We start from the raw sequence: 23,861 nt of genomic DNA on the forward strand, positions 1-23,861 counted from the left end.
GGAGGAAATAACTATCAATCCTCCTTACAAAGCCAACATAATCCTAATACCAGAAAATGACAAAGACATGATAAAAATGAAAATTATACCTTGGGGATAAAAATACATTATATGTTTATAAAAAAATAAAAAATTAAAAAAAAATGAAAATTATACAGGGCACAAAGACCAGAAAAGAAAGACGTCAAATCCTTCATGAATATAGATTAAGAAAAAAAAAAAAATCTAACCTACATTATTACCAAACTGAATGCAGGATATATAAAAAGAGTAATATGCATCACAATGAAGTAGAGTTTATCCTAGCAATTCAGCCTTGGTTAAATGTGATTTTTTAAGAAAAACCAATGTACTAGGATCCCCGGGGTGCTCAGTTGGTTAAGAGTCTGCCTTCCGCTCGGGTCATGATCCCAGTGTTCTGGGATCAAGTTCTGCCTCAGGCTCCTTGCTCAGTGAGGAGCCTGCCTCTCCCTCTGCCTGCAGCTCCCCCTGCTTGTGCTCACTCTTTCTCTGACAAATAAATAAGTAAAATCTTTAAAAAACAACAACAACAACAACAACAAAACACAATATATTTACCACATCAGAAGAATATAGAGGAAAAACCCTATGATCATTTCAACACAGAAAAAGCATTTAATAAAAGTCAACACCCATTCATTATCAAAACTTTTAATAAGCTAGAAATAAAAAGCAATCTAATTGAGGGCATATATGAAAAACCCTGAGCTAACTTTGTACCTAGTGATAAATATTAAAGGTTCCCCAAGCTTGACAAAAAGGACAGGGACATCTACTTTTACCACTTCTATTCAACACGGTACTTAGGATCCTAACCAGTGCAGCAAGGCAAGAAAAAGAACTAAGTGGTATGAAGATCAGAAAGGAGTAAAACAGTATTCACAGATTACATGATTATTTACACAGAAAACTCTTAAGAAATTTACAAAACAACTACTGGAATAGCTTTGACAAGGTAACAGGATATAGACTCAATATACACCAATCAACTGTATTTCTATATACTAGCAAAATACTAGAACATCAAAAGAGTTCATGGAAAAAAAGAACAAAATTAAACTACCTGGGTTACCATAGGACTGTATTCATTAGGACTATGTAGTAGAGGCCTAAGGATATCCAAATAAAAAAATGGAAAAAAATAGCCCAGAAATACACACATATTTTTAAGTCACTTGATTTTTGACAAAAGGCACTGAAGTAATGCAGTGGGGATGGTAAGTGCTTCCAACAAATGATGGTGAAACCAGCTGCTATCCATATGGAAAAGGAAAAAAATCATTAAATTTAACCCCCTACTTACAATATAAATAATTATTTATTGAAGATGGATCTTAAGCTAAAATTCTAAAGCTTCTAGAAGAAACAAAAAAGATTATCTTTGTGTCACAGGGGTAGAAACAGACAAAGCTTTTCTGGACAAAACATAAAAAAGCAAAAACCATAAAAGAAGAGCATGTATCTCTCAGAGTCTACATACAGAATATCTAAGAACTGTTATAGCTCCCTAATGAAAAGGAATAATGCTGTGGGGAAAAAAAAACAAAACAAAACAGGCAAAAGAGTGGAACAGATACTTAAGTAAAATACAAGAAAGCCAAACAGTACAAGAGAAAGTGCTCAACACCAATTAAGTCTTAAGGGAAATGGAATTACAACCACACCGAGATGATCACTACGCACATCGCGAATGACTAAAATTAAAATAACACTAAATGTTGGTAAAAATGAGGATCCACTGGCACTGGTGGGAGGGCAAAGCAGTACAAACACCAGGGAAAACCAACCACCGTGATGTGCAAAAACACGGATGAATCACAAAACACTGCACTGCACTGAGAGAAACTTTACACACAAAAGTACATATTGTACGATTCCATTTATATGAAGTCCTAGAGCAGGCAAAAGTAATCAGCTGCAATAATCAGAACGACGGCTGCCTCCGGAGGGAGGCAGGGGGAGGGCTGACGGAGTGGCCGAGGTCATTCTCAGGGAGGATGAACAGACCGGAAGTCCTCAGCAGCGAGTCTGCTTGAGTCTCTCCTCCTCTGCCCCTCCCCCCTTCAAGCACGTGTACATGCACGATCTGTCTCAAATTAATATTAAAAAAAAAAAGAACTTTAAAAAATCTAAAAAAAAAAACCCAACACTTTAAAAGATTTTATTTGTCAGAGACAGAGAGAAAGAAAGAGGGAACACAAGCAGAGGAGCAGCAGAGAGAGAGAGAAGCAGGCTCTCTGCCAAGCAGGGAGCCCGACACAGGGCTCGATCCCAGGACCCTGGGATCATGACCTGAGCCAAAGGCAGACACTTAACCCACTGAACCACCCAGGTGCCCCTAAAATAGCAATTCTTAGCTAGAAAGTATATCAAAACATTTTTCCACTGAACCTTAGTGCTTAGTACTACTCTAAAGGTACCATAACTAGCTCAGCTTTACCAATCTGTAAATCTAATTTATTAATATATCCATTTAATTCATTATATTTTGGATTTTTTTAAATGGCAATATAAATATTTACTTTAAAATTTACTTCCCTCTTTCAGTATGGTGATTTGAGTTATATCCTATGTTTTTATGAGTAATAAAGTAACTTTAGAGACTAATAAGGAGAAAAAAATCACATAGAGATTCTAAAAGATTAAGAACATTTTTCTACTTAAAAAAATAAGATCAACATTTTTTGATCACCATGGGAGAGAATACAAAATTAAAAACTAATAGAGTTTTTAATATTCAAAGGCAGTAAAAATCATAAAAGTAAAAAAAAAGCAGCAAAAATCAAACCTAACAGATTTTAGGGAGACAGGACACCACATATACCCAATAATGTCTAATACACTCCAAAAAAGTTAAGAATTTTAAACGTGATTTTTAAAAACTTACCCTTTCTGCTTCAAAGGTAATTCAAGTTTAAATATGGTAGCATCATTAACAACTGCTTTATATGCCTGCAAAGAATTTACAATGAAATGAACATTATTTTTAATATTTAAAATATAGTTTGGTATTTTAACGGGGTCTGTGGCCTGACAGAATTTTTCAAGCCACGACTTCAGCGTGTTCCCTCGCACGTCAGGACTGTCATTATTCTCAAGTAGGGTCTCCGCGCTGCCTGACGGCCGTACCATTCTCTCTGTGCACACTCCCTCAGAACACACTTCACACATCGTCTTTCCCTTCAGCCTCCCCCATTTCCTCCCCATGGAGACTTTCCAAGAGGATGGGACTCCCTGTGAGGTTCATAAAAGCGAGGTGAACAGAATTCCCTCTCATTTCTCCTGTATCATCTTTCCCCGTCCACTGTTCCTAGGCACACAAATAGATCATTATTTAAATCTAAACATTCTCTCTTGCCTTGGCTCACCTCCAGCTCCTGCGTCATTTATCCCCCTAAGCTAAAAACTTCCTGCACGAATTACCTAACGCACAGTCTCCACTTTCTCTGCTACCACTCCTACTGGAAAAACCCTCCCCACAAGCAGGCTCTGGTAGCACCGCTCAACCCACTCGTTCCTGCCAAAGTCACTCACAACCTCCGTGCAGAAGACAGTGCTTAACCCCCATCTTATGAGACACAGCAGCGTTTTACTTATTTTTTATTTTTATTTATTTGAGAGAGAGAGAGAGAGTGAGAGAGAGAGAGAGAGCATGAGCAGGGAGGAGAGGGAGAAGCAGATGCCGCACTGAGCAGGGAGCCCAACACAGGGCTGGATCCCAGGACCCTGGGATCATGACCTGAGCCGAAGGCGGCCGCTTCACCGCCTGAGCCCCCCAGGCGCCCCGGCAGCAGCACTTTAAAGCAGCACACCATGCCCTCGTCCTGGAAGTGCTTGTTCCACGTGTTGTCTACGACACTGTACTCTCCGGCTCATGCCACTCACTCTGCTCTCTCCTCACGAAAGCTGGTTCTTCATCTTTCTCGTAACAAAACTGACAGTGCCCCAGGCCAGACCTTGGATCTCTAGTCTTTTCCATCCTCACTCATTACACTGGTGATCATGGCCGGTGTCAGCACTTTAAATGCCATCCATATGTTAAAGCTCCCATTTATTATTCAGGTCTGTTCTCTCCCTTACATGCCATACTTGACATTGCCACACAGATGTTTAATGAACGTTTCAAAGTTAACGTGTCCAAAACTGAGCTCCTAACCTAATGACCATCCCTCCCAAAACCTGCCTCTCCTACCATCCTCCCCATCTCAGCAAGCATGTGCTTCTAATCAATCAGAACAAAAATTTAAATGTTATCCCTGACTGGTCTCTTTCTATCATGTTCTACATCGGATTCATTGGAAAATCTCGTGTAGTCTGTTGTCAGAATCAGTGTCCGACCAATTCTGACTGCCTCTAACAACTATCGTTCCGGGCCCAGCCTCCATCATTACTTTATGAATTACTTAACTAGGTTCTTAGCCAATGTTCATACTTCTTCTCCTGCCCCCCTTCAGTCGATTCTTTTTGCAGCAACCAAGTGACCCCGTCAAAATGTAAGTCATATCCATTCTGTTCAAAATCTTCTGATGACTTTGATCCTCCTCGGGGTGAAAACCAAACTTTCTTCCCTAGCTCGGGGTCTTCCGTGATCTGGCCTCCTATTGTCTCTGACTTCATTTCCCACTCCTCTCCCCTCACTCCATCCACTCGGGCCACACTGACCTTTTTCCCTCCTGTTCCTGGAATATGACAGGTAAATTCCTGCCTTACAGCTTTTTAAGCTGTCCCTTTTGCTGGATACTCTTCCCTCAGACAGATATGACTTTATTTCTTACTTTCAATCCTGATTCAAATGCCCCCTCAACAAAGCTTTTGCTGGCCACTCCATTTGATATTTCGAACTAACGCACACTACACCTCTATCCTCCCTTAAGGCCATTCTTACCCTCTCTCTCTCTCTCTCTCTCTACCTACCTACCCACCTAAAAATGGGGGGAAGAAAGTTGATGGTCTTTTTAGAGTTACAGAAAGAAAAAAAAGAAAGAAAGAAGAAATAAGAAAGGTAGATCAAAGTGAAAAAACTGACGCTAACTTCTAGTGATAGATTTATGACATTTAAAAAGATAAAACCCTGGGGCTTAGTCAGTTAAGCATCCAACTCTTGATTTCGGCTCAGGTTGTAATCTCAGGGGCGTGGGATGGAGCCCTGTGTGGAGCTACGCGCTCAGTGGGGAGTCTGCTTGGGATTCTCTCTCTCCCTCTCCGCCCCTGGCCCCCATGCACATTCTCTCTCTTTAAATTAAATTAAATTAAAACAAAACAAAACAAAACAAACTTAAAAAGATGAAACCTGAAGGATAATACCCTGTTTCATTATTATCCCATAAATAGTAAGGACAGGAGAAAGGGGCAAGGGAAGTGGGATAAATGGGACCTGATCCCCAGGAGTCCTATGAAAAGGGCAGAGGACAGAAAAACAAACTGTGCTGGAGGACAGGGTGTGGGCAAGGCAGGGTATCACGGAAGTTCCAGGAGAAGTATACTTTGAGGCAGGTCTTAAAGGACAGATCAATAGGAATTCAATATTTTTTAAAAATCTCAAAAAAATGAAGACAAATTTCCTAGCTAGATTCTAGTTCACAAGCATACCCAATTCTTACAAAACCATATAACAAACCAAATACAATAAAAATGGTTGTCCTGCACTGGTAAAAAATCAGAGTTGCTATGTTTTTAGTTTATAATTTAGTAGCATAATGGTACAAGCTCCTTTTTAAAGTAAATTATGACAATACTGTTACTATACCTTATCTCTTGCAGTAAGAAATCGCGGATCATCTTGAAAAGCTTCTTTGACGAGTTTACTAAATCTATTAAATAATGTAAGTAACTGCTCAACGTATTTCTCAGAATCCTAAAAATAAAATGTTTTATACTCAATTGAGGTTTTTAAAAAAGAAAACACCAAAAAATGAGAAAATATAAACAAAATTTTAATAAAACACTGTAGCTCTAAAATTTGAGAAGTTCTCTGAAAAATTCTTGTCTTGATATTAAAAGACGTTCCAACATTACCGTTGTGCCATCAATTACTATTTTAAGTACCCAATCTTGCATTTAAGGAGCAACGTGGACATACGTGCACCCCCGCCACCAAGGACACTCACGGTAGTAATAGTTTCAGCAGCTGCTACCATATCTGCCAGGCCGGCACTAACAATATGTTCCTCCAAGTCCTTCAACATTGGCTCTATCCCATTGGGAACTTTGTCCATCAGCGAAAACATCAAATGTAATTCTGAAACGATAGAACACACTCAAATCATCATCTCATCCATCAAAATACATTTTCTCTTTGATTTGTATCTTGGGTCTAGAATTCCTAGGATAGTGAAAGTCTGGAGAAATATTAGTTGGAAATTGAAAACCTCAGCAGTATTCTGTGGGTATAACTAGGAGTTTTTCCTACCAAGTACTATAACTTACTGATCCACCTGCTCTGACAAAAATTATTTTTAAAAGAAACTCTAATTAAAAGTGATCACACACCATAAAACCTAACTCCTCTTAAAAGGTGAGTTATTTGACCTTCAACTCAATGGAATACTTTTATTTATTTTTTATTTCATTTTTTTCTTACATTTAAATTCAATTAATTAACATATAATGTATTATTTGTTCCAGGGGCACAGGTCTGTGACCCATCAGTCTTATAGAATACCTGGTGCTCATTACAACACATACCTTCCCCAGAGTCCATCATCCAGTTACCCCAGGTTCCCAGCCCACATCCCCTCCAGCAACCCTGTTTGTTTCCTAAGATTAAGAGTCTCTACTGGTTTGTCTCCCTCTCTGGTTTCACCTTGTTTCATTTTCTCTCCACCCCCCCACCATGATCCTCTGCCTTGTTTCTTAAATTTCCCATATCAATGAGATCATATGAGAATAGAATATTTTTAAACCTAAATAGTACAGAAGTTTACACAGAAGGGTAGTATATTTCATAAAGTAAATGCAGTATTAAATACACAGCACCACATCATCAAGTGGCCAAAAAAAGAGAAAAACCCATCATCAGATTATTCCAAGTGATTATAAAAGTGTATTAGAGATAATATAAAACTGTATTCATAAGGAATTTTTCAGTTTATAAAAGCACTTTCTCCTGTTATACCATGTAACTGACCTTCACAAAAATCCCACTGCACAGAAGCGGCTACCACTACATATCCTTCTGAAGGGAGCCCACACGGAGCTCAGCACGGATCTATTTAGCCTGGCATACACATTCTAAGATTTTGTCTATGCCAATGAGCTTTTTACTATAAAACTACAAGTGTACGGACCTAACTGACCGAAATGCACACTTTAAATGCAACTAGAGACTAAACAGGACCGTGCACTCATTCACACTGAAACCTGGAGAGGAATGCGTCCGAGTTTTTACCATCTTGGTTGTAATGTACTTGCAACCTCCCAAAATGTATCTTTATTAAGAAAACTTGTCAGTAATAAAAAAGTACACTTGCAGAAATCTTAAACTGTAACATATTTTAGGGAAGAGGGAGGGAGATCATTAACAAGGAGTGCCCTGTTACTTTCTAAAAATACTCGCCACAAAATTCCGCACAGAAGCCAAACACCTAGTTCTAGTCTCTCCCAGATGTTTGTCATTTTAATTAGTCCTTAAAAGCAGAGCCCTACATCTGAGAACAAACTGAAACCCACTGTCATTTTCTACAAACAAATGTTGATACCTAAGGGTGGAATGTTTAAAACGTAAATTTATAACCTTCTTTGCAGTACTGCTGTGTTAAGTATTTTATCATTTTCTTTAAGCACAGTTTACTGTTACAAATATACCTACGTAGAAAAGGATGATCTAACAGCAGCTTATTAAAAGTAATCTGCTTCAAAGATACCCTCTTAAAAGATTATGAGAACTTTATGTGATGTTTTACCTACTTTCAGTTTCATTTCGCTTGATCATGCCTTGGCACTCTGCTAAGATAGTCTCCTTAAAGGATGTCACCAGGGCATTTACACAGCATTCCATGAGCTGAAATATATCAGAAATTGGTCAAGGCTATTATAAGCACAAACCTACTCCACCCCAGTTTGCTTTTTAAGCTCCATAAAAACCACACTGTTCAACAACAGCAAGAAAATGAAGCATAATGAATGCAGACCTTACTTACCTTTGCTGCAGGAGCACTGAAAATGGGCACTCTATACTAGTTTACCAAGGTATTTTTACCCCAAGAAAAAGGCTACAGAACTTAAGTTCTCTTTAGAAATTTACATGGACATCCCCAAGGAGGGGAGGGGAAAAAAACTGAAAAATATACAAAACAAAATGAGAAAAAAAAAAACCAAACTCTGATGAATTCTTTTCTGGAAAAACATGTGTTAAAATCAGAGTCTAAAACTCTAAATACAGTCATTCAACAAACCATCACTGGATGCCTACTATGTGCAGGCAGCAGAGAAGTGGTCAGGAGACAAAGGAGACTAAGAGATAGCCCCTGCTTTGGAGGAGGAGCACCGTCTAATTAAGGGTAAAGAAGAAAGCAAACATAAACTAATAAATACAATTCAGTTAAGTGGCAACACACACACACACACACACACACACACACACACTCTCTCTATCTCTCTCTCACACCCAACAAACGAAAAAACACGCAGAGGACTACATACTTCTGGGGTAGTTAAAAAGCTCTCACCTACAAGACAAAATCTAAACTGAATCTTGAAAAATAATCGCAAGCCCAAAAAGAACTGAGTATTTTAGCAGTAAGCAGCAGCTGAATATGGTAGGGAAGAGACAGAGAGCAGAAGAGAAAACTAGAAAGGTAGGCTGGAGCCAGATCATAAAGCAAAATCTACGGTTTGGGATTTTGTTCCATAGGTAGGGTAGGGAACAAAGAATCAAAGGTTTTCGACAGAAGATAAATGCAATGAATGTCGGCTCCCCTGAGAGCAGGCTGGTCAGCAAGGCGGCTGCGTCTCTGGGGAACACGGGTCTGGGGTACCGGCAGTCCGCCACAGAATCCCCCCCACCCCTGCTCCCTCATGTCACAGAATTACTTACTCCTCTTGCAGGCGTCAAGTAAAATGACCAGGCTGTGAGCACTCAAGCACAGAACATACACTCAGGCTGACATACAACTTCTGAAATAAAGATCATCTGTGTATACTAAGGAAGGGAATTGTGTATGTCTTGAAAGTTCTTTGTTAAAAGTTCTACTTGGAATGGACATAATGTTGATAATCAGTGAAACTAAATTTAGGCAACGGAGATTTATTATACTATTCTGCCCACATTTTAAATGTTTATAAATTTCTGTAATAAAAAGATTTTTTTCAGGCCCCTTTTTGAGAACTATGCTAACGATTTTAAAACCCATGGATGTCGACTTCCTAAGAGAAACAATACACACAAGAAGTGGTTGAGAAATTTCTCTCTTGCCAAGGTGGTAAGGTCTGTCCCAACTCCCGGGTAACCTCCTGTGGTAGCCGCTCTGGACCGTGCCCGACTGCACACTCCTGCCCACAGCAATGAGCCCAGACTCACAACAGGGGAATCTAACTACACAGAACGCAGGGGGAAGAGAGAGAGCGCGCAGTCAGAATGAGCCCCGAGCCTCTGTCCTCATCCCCAGTTTCTCTTTCACTGAAAAGTCACAGCTGTGTGACTGGGTAGTAGTCCAACTTCTGCAAATTCCAAAAATCCAGCGTGTGTTTTGAACTGTTGTTCTGAAATGTGTTAATGGCTGTAATCAGCTTTCTTTAACAACAGAAGAAAGCAGAGTGTCATACATAGTAACAGTGAATATTACTTTGTAGAACTTTTGTCTCAGATACATGCAAATAAGCAGAGTGTATACTAAACCACAAAATAAAATGCCTTTTTATTGTGGGTTACAATGAGGATTAAAAGGAGAGGACAAGATAATTGAAGAAACTGAGCAGAATCTAGTTAAGTCTTAGATGACAGGAGCTAGGCAGTCTGTTGAGGCAGTTTCTGGTTTGAGAGGTCTAACTATTAGAAAAGGAGGTATCTTTCAACGAGCACTTAGTCTAATGCTTTCCATACATGACATTACACATAAGGAAACCAGCTCAGAAGGGCTAAGTAACTTGCAAGTGTTACACAGTCAGCATCCACGAGGTCAGGGAGGTGACTCCAAAGTCTACAACTTCTGTTACTACGTTGACAGAGCGAATATATACTTGGTGATGGCTACATGCTGAGAACTGAGTTAAGTGCTATAAGGAATAGAGAAGTAGAAAACATGGTTTAGGGGTGCCTGGGTGGCTCAGGGGTTAAGCCTCTGCCTTCGGCTCAGGTCATGATCTCAGAGTCCTGGGATCGAGCCCCTCATCGGGCTCTATGCTCAGGGGCAACCTGCTTCCCTGCCTACTTGTGATCTCTCTCTCTCTCTCTCTGTCAAATAAATAAATAAAATCTTTAAAAAAAAAAAAAAAGAAAGAAAGAAAAAAAGAAAAGAAAACATGGTTTATACCTTCAATGATCTTACAGCCCAGCTAGGGGCATGTAAGTACACATCTCAAAATCTATGTGTAATTGCCACATAACAGAGGCGGACTGGAAGTTCAACTCCCTAAAGGCAAAGATATGGAAATACATGCCTCATTAGGATACTACAAATTTCACAAGGACCGAGACTATGTTCACTCACAGCTGTGTTTTCACAGCCCCAGCCACAGTGTGTGCCTGATACACAACACAACAAAGCAGACTATAATTTGCTACTAAATCCAGCGGCAGAAACAGTAGGTAGAGTGGAAGTTCAGTAAGAGGAAACTGACGGAAGCCTACAGAGCTTGCGGTGATATCACAAGAGGGACTATAAGGATTCAGAAGAATTTACAGAGGAAAAGGACAAAGTAAAACATTAAGAAAACAAGTAAAAAAAATTCTTAAAAGTGAATCCAAGAAAAAAAAATGAATAGGAAAAAGTTTAAGAATGAGAAACTACTTATTGGAGTAGAATGACTCTTGCCAGATAGTATTAAGTTAGGAAAATAGGTTAGGGCCAAATTATGAAGAGTCTTTAACATCAGATATAAGAAATAATGATACTATGGTTTCTGAATAAGAATAATGAAAATGATGCTTATGAAAAATTAGCCTGAACTCACAAAAGAAATATACATGGTCCATAGGAAGAATACAGATGTCTAGCCTCAATAATTTTTAAATGCACATAAAATTTTTTTAAAAATCTATGATAGTAGGAGATTATTACAATTAGTAGACTGACAAAATCCAGATTAGCAAAGATAAGCAGGCACACTGTTGATGGGAGTTAAGAATTACTACATTCTGAAGATCGGTTTGGTATTATGAAGAGATTTGTAAAAGGTGCATACCCTTGGCTTCAGCAATTTCATTTCCGGTAAATTCCATTCCAAGAGAATGCCCCATGTGTACATAAAAGTGTTAAGGAAGTAATATTCACAAGGAATAAACTACAATAGTAACAATAATGAAAATGCCCATCATTAGGGGATAGGTTAGGTGTATTTACTAAATATCTATGATAAAATACAGGCATTGAAAATAATGTTACAATCCACTTCTGTGTCATATAGGATAAAATGTACAGGACATCATAAATTTCTTTGAAATGATAAAAGGAAGAGAAGAAGGAAAGGGAAGGGAAAAGAGAAAAGTTAAGGAAAGAAAACAGGCAAGGAACAAACGAACAGAACAAAACGATGACTCCGGCTGAAACCAGAGGCTGGCTATGGGGGCTGGGGTTCACTGTACTATTACCTCCAACTTTGTAAATATTTGAAAATTACTATAACCAGGCTTTTATTTTTTAAATAAAGAGATTAATTAAGGCCTAAATCCTTGTGAGATGAAAAAGCCTTTAGAGAACTATCTCATGTGGGCAAAAAGAAGAAAGGGAGACTGCATGGTGGTTTCCCCCTCCCTGCAAACGAGTCTTGTTTTCAACAGGAGGTCAGTTCTGTGAGGGCAGACCACGTTACTCTTTCATGTTTCTTTTCCACCATTTACCAAAACACTACATAGAGAGCCAACCCTACATATATACTTGTGATTTGAAAAATACGTCTCGAAGGAAAAGCGTAGTGATAAACCATCTCTCTCACCTTGTATTCCCTTTCTGTCTCCTTTGCTAGCTTCCGTGAAGAAAAAAACTTTCTGCCACATGTCATCAAGTCCTGTATTTTGCCCGAGATGAGCACAACTTCTAAATCCATAGAAATCTCTCCCCAGAGGTCTGCAAGGTGAAACACTTTAACTATCAATGTGCTTGATGTTTTACCTTCCTCTAGAGCAAAACTCTTCGAAGATGATGCCTGCCATAAAACACAGCAGGCACTCAGTACTCGAATGAATGGATGTGTAGGTCTGAAGATGACAGGCGCGACAGGAAGGCTAGCAGATGGAGCAGCGTCTTCTTTTTGCACAATTAATTCTACTTCACTGAAATTTATTACAAAGCAACAAGAATGGTTCTAATTTTCATTAGTTATTTAAATCTGTACAAGTAATAACGTGCTTTAGCTCATCTATAAAATAGGAGATGAACTAAAAATTATCCTAGGTTTCTCCCTTAAGACTTTATCATTACAAGGTCTTTAACCATACAAAGATATCTGTAATGTATTTAAGAATTAAGTTTATTCTATGCATGGCAGGTTATTCTCAAAATTAATTTCCCTTGGCCTTTCTGGCTTGGTTCAGATTTCTTTACTTTATCATTATAACTGGTGGTACTTCCTTCATTTCTAAACTATTTACATAGGAACTATACAGAGCAATGAAAACTCGGACTTACTCACCTTGACTTTTTTGAAATCATCCTCAATATACTAAGATGCTAAAAGTTAACAAATACATACTTTAAGCTTAATAATCTGTGACTTATGACCTTGCTGCTAATTCAGTTTTTTTAATCAACGTTTTGTATGGACAGTCACATAGTTCCTATCTGAGAATCAGCAACTTTCTCCAAACCCGAGCCCTAACAGTAAACACTACCATGCCAGGCGCAGTGTTTTATGAAACTCGGACAACACATGCGGGTGTCACCCCATCTCACAGTTAAGGAAACAGGATTACAAAGGCTGAGTAACTCGCTGAAGAGCACACTGCTAGTCAAAAGGCTACAAAGGGATTCAAATCCTCATCTCATTCCACAAGTATGCCCCTGACTCCTAGAACACCCTGCCTCCCCGTCAGCGCCGTGTCCCCGAGACAAGATGGAGATCTGCCACCACCAATCCATTCTCCATCCCATCACTCTACTGCATGAACAATCCGTTTTATCTTACTGTCACTCTGAAGACCGGAACCAGGTCTCCGGTGTTACGCCCAACTCACACAAGGCCTAGCATGTTTTAAGTGCATAATAAATACAAACTGAATGCCCTCAGGGAATGCCAAGGTATATAGGACAAACACCTAAAATACGAACAGCCACAGAAAAACTTTTAAAGGGGCGCCTGGGTGGCTCAGTGGGTTAAGCCTCTGCCTTCAGCTCAGGTCATGGTCTCGGGTCCTGGGATCGAGCCCCGCTTCAGGCTCTCTGCCTAGCAGGGAGCCTGCTTCCTTCTCTCTCTCTGCCTGCTTCTCTGCCTACTTGTGGTCTTTCTCTGTGTCAAATAAATAAATAACATCTTAAAAAAAAAAAAAGAAAAACTTTTAAAAAGTTATTTTAGTTTAAGGTTTTTTCTCCCATTTGCTTACTATGTTTCACCTTTTCCTGCCCGCCGTGTGTCTTCAGCAGACAGCTCAAAGCCTCTCCGGGTTTCACACAGACGCTGCTGCTCATGTGCTACAGGACCGGCCAATGACAGCGGAGCTCACCAGAATCGTGTGCATCACTGGATGTGAGCGGGGCTACGTGGGTCTCCCAGGAGCAAAACTAGAACCGTGGGCGTCTGGGCTTCTCATGCAGCACTTAGGCTCTGGGCTAAGTTTTGGACTGACTGACTCTTCAGGTTCTCCACTGAACAGCAAATAGCTCAACCGCTCTAAGGGCTGTCCTCTGGAGAAGCCAAATTCTACGGTTTGGACACATACTTCAGACACATGCGCGCTGCCACTGAAGCACGCGCACACACGTGGGCAAAGACACACACACACAGAGCGTTGAGATCCAAGCGCGGGCCCTCAACCTGAGCTGGGTCAAGTAGAGCCAGGCTACTTAAAACCGTGGAGCCAGACTCTTACCTTGGTTCAGGTCACACACACTGAAGGACAGGCTGGCGGCAATCGCGATTCCCACTCCAACAATAACAACCCAAAAGACTAAGAGCTGTCGAAGGTAGCAGAGCTAAGAGTAGAAAAACACATATGCAGAAAGCTCTCCCAACGTTCCAAGTTCCTAAGCCCACACATCCTTCATTTTAGTCTTAGCCTTGAATTCTCCACACAGGATTTTACACAAACACATGTGTCTTTTTTTGTTTGAGATGGCTTCCTGCTCCCTGCCACCAAGCGTGCAGACGAACTAGGCATGTGTAAGGGCAATCCCGTGTTCAAAATCATGTATCAAACTCCGCTCTCTTCTTCATTCACCCCCACAGTGCTTACCATCATCCTTAGGAACTCAAGACCCAGAACTGGACTTCATTAGAAGCCAGCTTCACCGTGTCCCAGCGGACTGAGGCCAACCTCCTGCGGTCTCTGACCCTCAGTGTCTTTACCTATAAAGGAGAAACAATGACAGCATCTACCTACTAGTTCTCCCTCCGAAACGTGTCCTGAATCCCTCCACTTCTATATCCATCTCCACTGCCATCGATACCTCTCACCTCGATTATAGTTTATAATCCAAATACCCCAGTGCAACCCAAATGCTCTTCTGGGGTATGAAAATCAGATCACACCAGCTCTCTGCTTAAAACCCTTCAACAGCCGCCCACTGCACTGGGCTCCTGCTCCCCGTCCCTCCAGCTGGATCACTCTCCTCCCCTCACCCACCACACTGTGGCCACGTTAACCTTTCTCTGTTCCTAAAGCAAGCTAAGCCCCTTCCTAATTCACAGCCTTTACACTCGCTCTTCCCTCCACCTGCAAAGCTCTATCCCAGATCTTTACAAGGCTAGACCCCGATCATTTAGGTCTCAGCTCCAATATCACCTCTGAAAAGACCTTCCCTGACCATATTCCATAAAGCAAAAGCTACAGTAAGAGCATTACCGGCGCCAATTCATTCTCTATGGCATTCGTCTATTTTATGAAGAATCACTTACACTGGGACACTGAAAGGACTTGGTACATGCTTCCCTACGCACTATTAGAAATATAATCGGCTCCTTGTACAAGCATAAAGATTTGAGAGACAGACAAGAGCTGAGACAGCGCTGAATGAAAGGAAGAAGTAAAACTCCACTATTTCCAGATAACAGTATATTTTATACAGAAAACCATAAAGATGCCACCAAAAAACTGTCAGAATAAACAAATTCAATGATGCTGCAGGATACAAATTCAATATACAAAATCTGTTAGATTTCTTTACACTAATAACAAACACAAAGAGAATTAAGAAAATAATCCCATTTACAACTGCATCAAAAAGAGTGAAATATGGAGGAATAAATTTAACCAAGGAGGTGAAAGTACTGTGCACTGAAAACTCCAGGACACGGGGCGCCTGGGTGGCTCAGTGGGTTAAAGTCTCTGCCTTCGGCTCAGGTCATGATCCCAGGGTCCTGGGATCGAGCCTCGCATCGGGCTCTCTGCTCAGCAGGGAGCCTGCTCCCCTCCCCCCGCCTGCCTCTCTGTCTACTTGTGTGCTCTCTCTGTCAAATAAATAAATAAAATCTTAAAAAAAAAACAACAACAACTCTAGGACACGGATGAAACAAGGAAGAATAAGAGCGTTAAATGTCCACACTACCAAAAACACACAAATGCAACGCAATCTCAACCAGAAGTCCAACAGCATTTTCCACAAAAAGAGAACAATCAGTCCTACCGCTCGGAGAGAACCACAAAAGAACCCAGAACAGTCAAAGCCGTCTTAAGAAAGAACAGAGCTGGAAGTATCACCTTCCTGATGTCAAACGATGGTCCAGAGCTCCAGCATCATCAAAACGGTGTGGTATCGGCATCAAAACAGACACAGAGATCAACGGCACAGAACACAGAGCCCAGAACGCACCCACACATATCCACTCAGTTCACAACAGAAGAGCCGAGAACACCCATTGGGGAAGGGCAGTCTCTTCAACAAATGGTGCTGGGAAAACTGGACGGCCGCGTGCAAGAGGGGGAAACCGCACCGCATAATACCCCACAATTAACTCAAAATGGATTGAAGACTTGAACCTAAGACCTGAGGCCATAAGACTGTTAGAAGAAAACCCAGCGTTAGGTGATACCCAACATGTACAAAGAACTCCTACAACTCAGTAGCCAAAATAAACAATCCGACCGAAAAATGGGCAGAAGATCTGCACAGACGTTTCCCAGAGAAGACACACAGATGGCCAACAGACACATGAAAAGCTGATGTCACTCATCATCAGGAAATGCAAATCAAACCCACATTATCACCTCACAGCTGCCAGAATGGCGAGTATCAAGAAGGCAAGAAATAACAAGTGTTGGCCAGGACGCTGTGAAGAGGGAAACCCTGGGCACTGCTGGTGGGAAGTAAAATGGTGCAGCCGCTATGGAAAACGGTATGGAGGTTACTTGAAAAATTAAAAACAGAACTACCATATGATCGAGCAATTCCAAATCACTGGGTATTTATGCAAAGAAAATAAAAAACTAACTTGAAAAGATAATGTAGCCCCTTGTTCACTGCATCATTTATGATAAACAAGATACGGAAACGACCTACGTGTCTGCCAAAGGGTGAAAAGGTAAAGACACTGTGAGACATATGCACAATGGAGTATTATCCAGCCAGTAACAAGAATGAGGTCTTGGCATTTGCAGTGACTTGGATGGACCGTGAGAGCATTACGCTGAGTGAGATAAGGCAGAAAACAAATACCATATGATCTCTCTCATACGTGGAATCTTGCAAAAAAGAGGGAGAGAAATAAAACCCCCAAACTCATAGGTACAGAGAAGAGACTGGTGGTTCCAAGAGGCAGGGGGCTAAGGATGGGAAAAATGTATTTTGTTTTTAGCTTAAATAAACTGAATAAAAATTTTCAAAAATCATTTTTTTGTTTGTTTGTTTACTAGTCTTTCTCGGTCTTCCCTTATCCGAATGTTAACTCTGTAAGAGCAAAGACTTTGTTTTGTTCACGCTGTACCCCTTACTACCCGCCTCACCACTAACAGAGACCAGATGCATATTTACTGAATGAATGAGCGCTCTCTAAACATAGGTCAAAAGACTTAATGAAGAAAAAGCAATGAGAGGACTGTAATCTCTCGCTCTAGGATCCCATTCCTCATAAATCTGGGGCACATTCACCAGCAAACACACACCAGCTTAGATTATCTACTTGGACCCACACCCCACGGCCGGGAAGGAAAGCAGTCCAATGGAGAAAGCACTAGTTTGGAGCCAGGAGACAGGCTGGAACTCATCATTACTCAGGAATACCAAAGACAATGATTTCTCATTACCTCTCACACAGTGCTGTACAAGGAGGGTGATTATTATTTATACACACTCCCCTCCCCCAAATTCTAACTTAAAACTCCTCAGGAGCCCTTCAGCTCTTATAAGTATACAGTCTTTCAAGAATTGGAGAGGCCTCTCACAATTAGCTCCCCTCTGACTCCCTACTCTGATTATTCCAAGAACCCAGGCTCAAATCTTTCAATCATCCTACGGGCCATTAAAATGTCATTTAGGGGGGCGCCTGGGTGGCTCAGTGGGTTAAGCCTCTGCCTTCGGCTCAGGTCATGATCTCGGGGTCCTGGGATCGAGTCCCGCATCGGGCTCTCTGCTCTGCAGGGAGCCTGCTTCCTCCTCTCTCTCCCTCTGCTTGCCTCTCTGCCTACTTGTGATCTCTCTCTGTCAAGTGGATAAATAAAATCTTTAAAAATAAATAAATAAATAAATAAATAAAATAAAATGCCTTTTAGGGAGCACCTGGCTGGCTCAGTCAGTAGACCACGTGACTCTTGATTCTCAGGGTCATGAGTTCAAGCCCCATGCTGGGCGCTGAGCTTAGTTAAAAACAAATAAATAAAATGTCATTTAATGATTTCTTCAAAATGCCTCTTACAGCCCTTCCTCTCCATTTGTTTATCATCACGTATGTAGCTGAACCCCTTTAGTGACAACTAAAAGCAACTAAAAGCAAGTCTCTTGTCTCTTTCAGCCCTGTCATACACACGCCGACAGATGAACCCCCCAAAGCACAGCTTCGATCTGCTGGTCACAGATGGTCAAGGCTCTCCACCACCGAAGCACTGGTTCTCACACCCTTCAGACCCAACACTCCCTTCGACAGCAAACCGTTAACTAAAATTTACCGACATTATTACTTCAAGAACACTGATGTACATCTCTAATTACAATACAGAGCGGAAATCAACAGTTCTTTATAATGAGTCAATCTGTATTTCAACCTGTAAAGACGCGGTCACAGCCAAACGGGAAGGTACAAGGAAAGCAGTCAGCCACCTGCACCTGTGTGTGGTGTGACCGGGAAGGGGACTAGGAATGCGGCGTGGCAGAAACGCTGGCGACCACATACTGTCGCAGTGGTCCACTGTGGGCGACAAAAGCTTCTGCAGTAAAAATATATCTAAAGCCCAAACAGCAATAAAAATATTATCTTTCCCCAACTTACACAACAGTATCATCACTGGAAAATACAGAGTATTATTAATATCATGTAAAAGTATTTTGGTTTATAAGTAAAATACAACTCAGTTTTAGACTCGGGCATAAACAAGACTTTCACTGACCTGTGTGGCCAGTGGGACCAGTGACTCAGTCCTTCTGGGATGTGATCTAATTTCTGTTTATGTGGGACAGGCAGAGCACTGAGTCATGTAGCATTCCTGACCTCATTCACTAAAAATCAATCCCTGTGACAACTGAAAAAAGCCTCCATAAATTTATATACTATTTCCTAGAGGTAGATGTTACCTTTATTGAAAACCCCTGGCCTAGAGATTTCAGTTCAAAATATATTAGCCTCGTTCAAAAATATTAATCTAGAATTCAAATGTTTTCCACAATGAGACTGAAATCTGCCCTCTACTTTTCAGACTAACTTCCAAAACTTTCCGACACACAGTCCAGGCATCAGAAAAAAATCGTTTATCAGCTCCCCACTTTCTTCCCACCTTTTGCTTACTGGCATCTTCATGTTGTGATATTTAAACAATTCACAGTATGACTAACTTTCCATGGATTCATCTCTGTCATAATCTACTGTATTAATGACAAGCAATTTTAAGTAAAAATCTGTAAAAGGATCCAAAAGATATTATTGTCATTACATAATAAATTTAACATCTAAACATTTTACATATAAGCAACTTAGAGGAGGGGCACCTAGGTGGCTCGGTGTATTAAGCATCTGACTCTTGATTTCAGCTCAGGTCATGATATCAGGGTCATGAGATCGACCCCCGCATCAGGCTCTGCGCTCAGAGTGGAGCCTGTTTATGATTCTCTCTCCCTCTGCCTCTCCCGTGCTGCAGCTTGCTCTCGCTCCCTCAAAACAAAACAAAACTAAAAAAAATTATGAGAGGAAAATCTTGGGAGTAACTTTTATTGACTATATAGGATATGTCAAAATCCCTTTGGGGCAAAAATGCTTATCCAATAAAAACAGGACACTGTGTTCGTTCCTAAAACGGAAGAATGGCTTAATGTGAGGAACTCTGTAAATGTGATTTACTGAATTAGTCCAATGGCGGAAAATGCCATTCTTCATAAGATGTTTTTATTTTTATATTTTATTTTGATTTTAGCATCACAGGAAAGTTGCAGAAACAGCACAGAGGGTCCATATATCCACAACCTCGTTACCCTAATGGTAATGTCTTATACAACTACAGTATAACTACCAATCCAGGAAAAGAGTATACCACTATTAACAAACGACGGGTCTTACTAGGAATTCACCAGTTTTCCCACGAATGTCTCTTTCCTACTCCAGGATCCTGTCTACAAGCCCACGCTGCAGTTCATCGTTCTTAGATCTCCTGCTCTCCCCCAGTCTGTGGCACTTCCTTGGTCTGTATCTCTCTCTTATTTATTTATTTAAGATAGAGAGAGAGCTGAGCATATGAGAGGATAGAGAGAAGGTCAGAGAGAGAAGCAGACTCACCTGCAGAGCTGGAAGCCTGATGTGGAACTCATGACCTGAGTGGGAGGCAGTGGCTTAACCAACTGAGCCCCCCAGGCACCCTGATCTTGACACTTTTAAAGAAGAGTAGGCAGTTACTGTGTAGACTGTCCTCCAATTTGAGATTGTTGAATCCTTTCTCATTTAGAGTAAGGTTATGCATTTGTTATCAGAATTCCGCAGGAATGAGGTATTCTCAGTGCAAAGATACACCATGTCAGTATGTCCCTATTACTGGTGATGTTAACCTTAATCACTTGATTAAGATAGTGTCTTTTGGGTTTCTCCATTGATTTTTCCCTTAGTAAATATCTTGGGAATATATTTTGAAACTGTTAACATACTCCATTTTACCTCACACTTTTAGCCATTAATTTTCTTTTTATTTTGAAGGAGCATTCCCAATTTTAATGACCTTTTAAACAGGCACCGAATGGAATGAGGTCAGGGAGTGGTCAAGTGTGGGCTATAGTCAAGGGCATGGGATAGAAATCCCCGCTCGGCCACCTGCTAGCTGTGTGAGCATTAGCCATTAATTTTAATATCCGTTAATGAGCTTGTCTGCAGCTGTTATTACTGTGATATTTGCCTAACAGTGATCATCAACTTCCCTTCATGTTTGTAAGGTAAAACTCTTCTGTAAGAATGAGTTTTGAGCCTTTTCCAAATGTTTGATGGCCAGTATTAGGTACATATTTGTGTCATGTGTCTGTATCTTTTCCCAACATTTTTCTATCGGGTGCTTACCCATTTCTGTTCTTCAATTTTTATTTGCTTTATTTTTTAATTTAAAAGATTTTATTTATTTGACAGAGAGAGACATAGTGAGAGAGGGAATACAACCAGGGGGCGTGGGAGAGGGAGAAGCAGGGTCACCGCTGAGCAGGGAGTCCCATGTGGGGTTCGATCCCAGGACCCCGGGAGCATGACCTGAGCTGAAGGCAGACGCTTAATGACTGAGCCACCCAGGCACCCTCACTCCTCAATTTTTAAAAGTTCTTTATACAGCAGGGCTAATAGGCCTTTCTCTGTGATATATGTTGCAAATATTTTTTCCCAGAATGTCAGTTCTCTTTTGACTTTATGGTTCTTTCTGCAATTTTAAAAATGTAGTCAAATTCATCAATCTCTCCTCTTATTGGCTCTGAATTCTGAGTCATGTTAAAAAGCCTTCCCCTACACCAAGGTTAAAAAAGGAATCATTCTTGTACCTATATGATTTCATGTTTAGCGTTTCAATCCTTGACCCATTTAGTGTTTATTCTTCTGAATGCTGTAATACACAATATCATCTCTTTTCCAAATGGCTACTGCGTTGTCCCATCACCATCTTCTAAGTGTATCTTTAAGTCTATCTTTACACCCCAGTGATTTGAGATTCAACTTTTGTCACACAGAATTCTGGGCTGTCGACTCCATCCCAATGGTCCACTATCCATTCATGCGTAATTAACCACACTATTTAATGGAGGATGTTTGAATGTCTGGTAGGGCTTTCTCCACACAGTTTTTCTTTTCCAGTATTTTCCTGGCTATTTGTACATGTTTATTTTTCCACACAAACTTTCACATCAACTTGTCTTAACTTTATTAAATGGTTGTTAGTATTTTCTTTTTTTTTTATATTTTATTTATTTATTTGACAGACAGAGATCACAAGTAGGGAGAGAGGCAGGGGGGGGGGGGGGGAGGCAGGTTCCCTGCTGAGCAGAGAGCCCGATGCAGGGCTCAATCCCAGGACTCTGGGATCATGACCTGAGCCGAAGGCAGAGGCTTTAACCCACTGAGCCACCCAGGCACCCCAGTTGTTAGTATTTTCAATGGCATTACAGTGAATTTATAAGTTCTTTAGGGAAGAACTAACATCTTTATAACTCTAAGTCACAGAATTTAAGAACAAAGGATGTCTTCCCATTTTTTCAAGTCGCTTCTGTGTTTTTTCAATGTTTAGAAAGTTTTCCTCTTACAGGTTTGGTAATTTCTTGTTAAATTTATTCCCAAGAATTTAATTTTCTTTGTTATTACCATAAGTGATGTTTTCCTTAATATTATATCCTGTTTATTATTTGTGTATAAGAAGACTATTGGTTTTTGTGTGTTAATTTTAAATCTTAACTACTTTTCTGAATTGCTTTACTGTTTGAGTTAATTTATCATTGATTGTCTGGAGTTTTCCAAATATACTATCATATCATCTCCAAACTGAGGGTTTTACTTCTGCTCACCCATTCTCATGCCTCCAATTGCTTTTTCTAGTCTAACTGTGGAGGCTAATACCTATCATACAATGTTAAACAGCAGCAGAAATAGTGGGCATCCTAGCCTTGTTCAAGATCTTGGTGGAAATGACTCTAGTGTTTCTCCATTAAATAAGATACTGGCTTTGGGACTAAAGTATATACATTTCTGATTATATTCTTTATAGAAGAAGAACAAATGAATAGTTTCTCAACATAACAAAATGCATAAATTATGCCAAAATCCAATACCATGTTTAATGATGAAAATGTGGAAGCATTCCCATCAAAGACTGAAGAAGCAAGGATCCCCCATATTTAACATTTTTCCCCAAAACTATTAACAGATTTAGTGTACTGAAGGAAATAGGAAATAATGGTATTAGAAAGGCAAAAGCATCATTATTTGCAAATGATGTACCCAGCTGCTTGGAATACCCAAGATAACAGAACTCTGATAAACAATGAAAGGATCCAGTGAGCTGCTTAGTGTGAAAGTAACGTTACTTGAAATGTACATCTGACCTGTAGGAGGCTTGGTCTCACAACGGGGTACTACCTAGGTGAGATTTTCTCTACTATACACAATACAGGTCCAAAAACTTGTTCTTCTGCCTATATTAAAAACTGGTCAAGTTTAAAAACTTGGTATTGATTTACACTAACTAAATACAGAGAAGATAATTGATTAACTATAATAATTTGCTAATTTACAGAGAAAAACATAAATGCGGGAAAACATACAGATTTTAATCTTAAATTCTGATGGGCATTATAGTATAGCCCCCTATGAAGGGACTGTAACAGTAAAATATATCTTCCCTATACCATAACTAACCTCCGTTAATAAAAAGAGTCTAACAGGTAAGTATATACCATTGCATGTTCTTTTTTTTTTTTTTTTTAAGATTTTATTTTATTTGAGAGAGAGAGAGAGAGAGAAAGAGTGAGAGAGAGCATGAGAGGGGAGAAAGTCAGAGGGAGAAGCAGGCTCCCTGTGGAGCTGGGAGCCCGATGCAGAACTCGATCCCAGGACTCCAAGATCATGACCCAAGCAGAAGGCAGTCACTCAACCAACTGAGCCACCCAGGTGCCCCACCATTGCATGTTCTGATGGCCAATAATTCTTCTCAGAGAATCTAAGACAGTAAGTCTGTTCTGAATAGGGTATGGTATGGAAAGTGACTTGTTTCTTTCTAACTATTCAAATAATGCTGTTGATACTTGATTTATATCAGTACTCGGTGACTTTTTTGGTTTATTGTTCTTTCTATCACAACATACTTCATTTTAACATGTATCATTTCTCTCTGAAAACAGAAACTATAAATCAACAAATATATACAATAAAGGTTATATACACAG

General features: G+C 40.3%; 1 protein-coding gene across 3 annotated transcripts in view; it reads right to left on the minus strand.

Annotated features, from left to right (window-relative positions):
- The window catches only part of CUL5 (cullin 5), a 91,164-nt gene that overhangs the window by 19,765 nt on the left and 47,538 nt on the right, over positions 1-23,861 (minus strand). For 2 of the 3 annotated variants that reach the window (XM_080816860.1, XM_080816861.1), the window contains exons 8-11: positions 7,927-8,020; positions 6,129-6,259; positions 5,768-5,875; positions 2,909-2,973 (exon numbers count right to left, since the gene is read on the minus strand). In XM_080816860.1, the coding sequence (XP_080672986.1) occupies positions 2,909-2,973; positions 5,768-5,875; positions 6,129-6,259; positions 7,927-8,020 (398 nt within the window). Of the gene's footprint in view, positions 1-2,908; positions 2,974-5,767; positions 5,876-6,128; positions 6,260-7,926; positions 8,021-12,111; positions 12,322-23,861 lie in introns of all 3 variants that reach the window. The other variant, XM_080816862.1, reaches the window with a different exon arrangement.

Source organism: Martes martes (assembly GCF_963455335.1).
Source record: "Martes martes genome assembly, chromosome: 10".
In the NCBI taxonomy this organism is placed as follows: Eukaryota; Metazoa; Chordata; class Mammalia; order Carnivora; family Mustelidae; genus Martes; species Martes martes.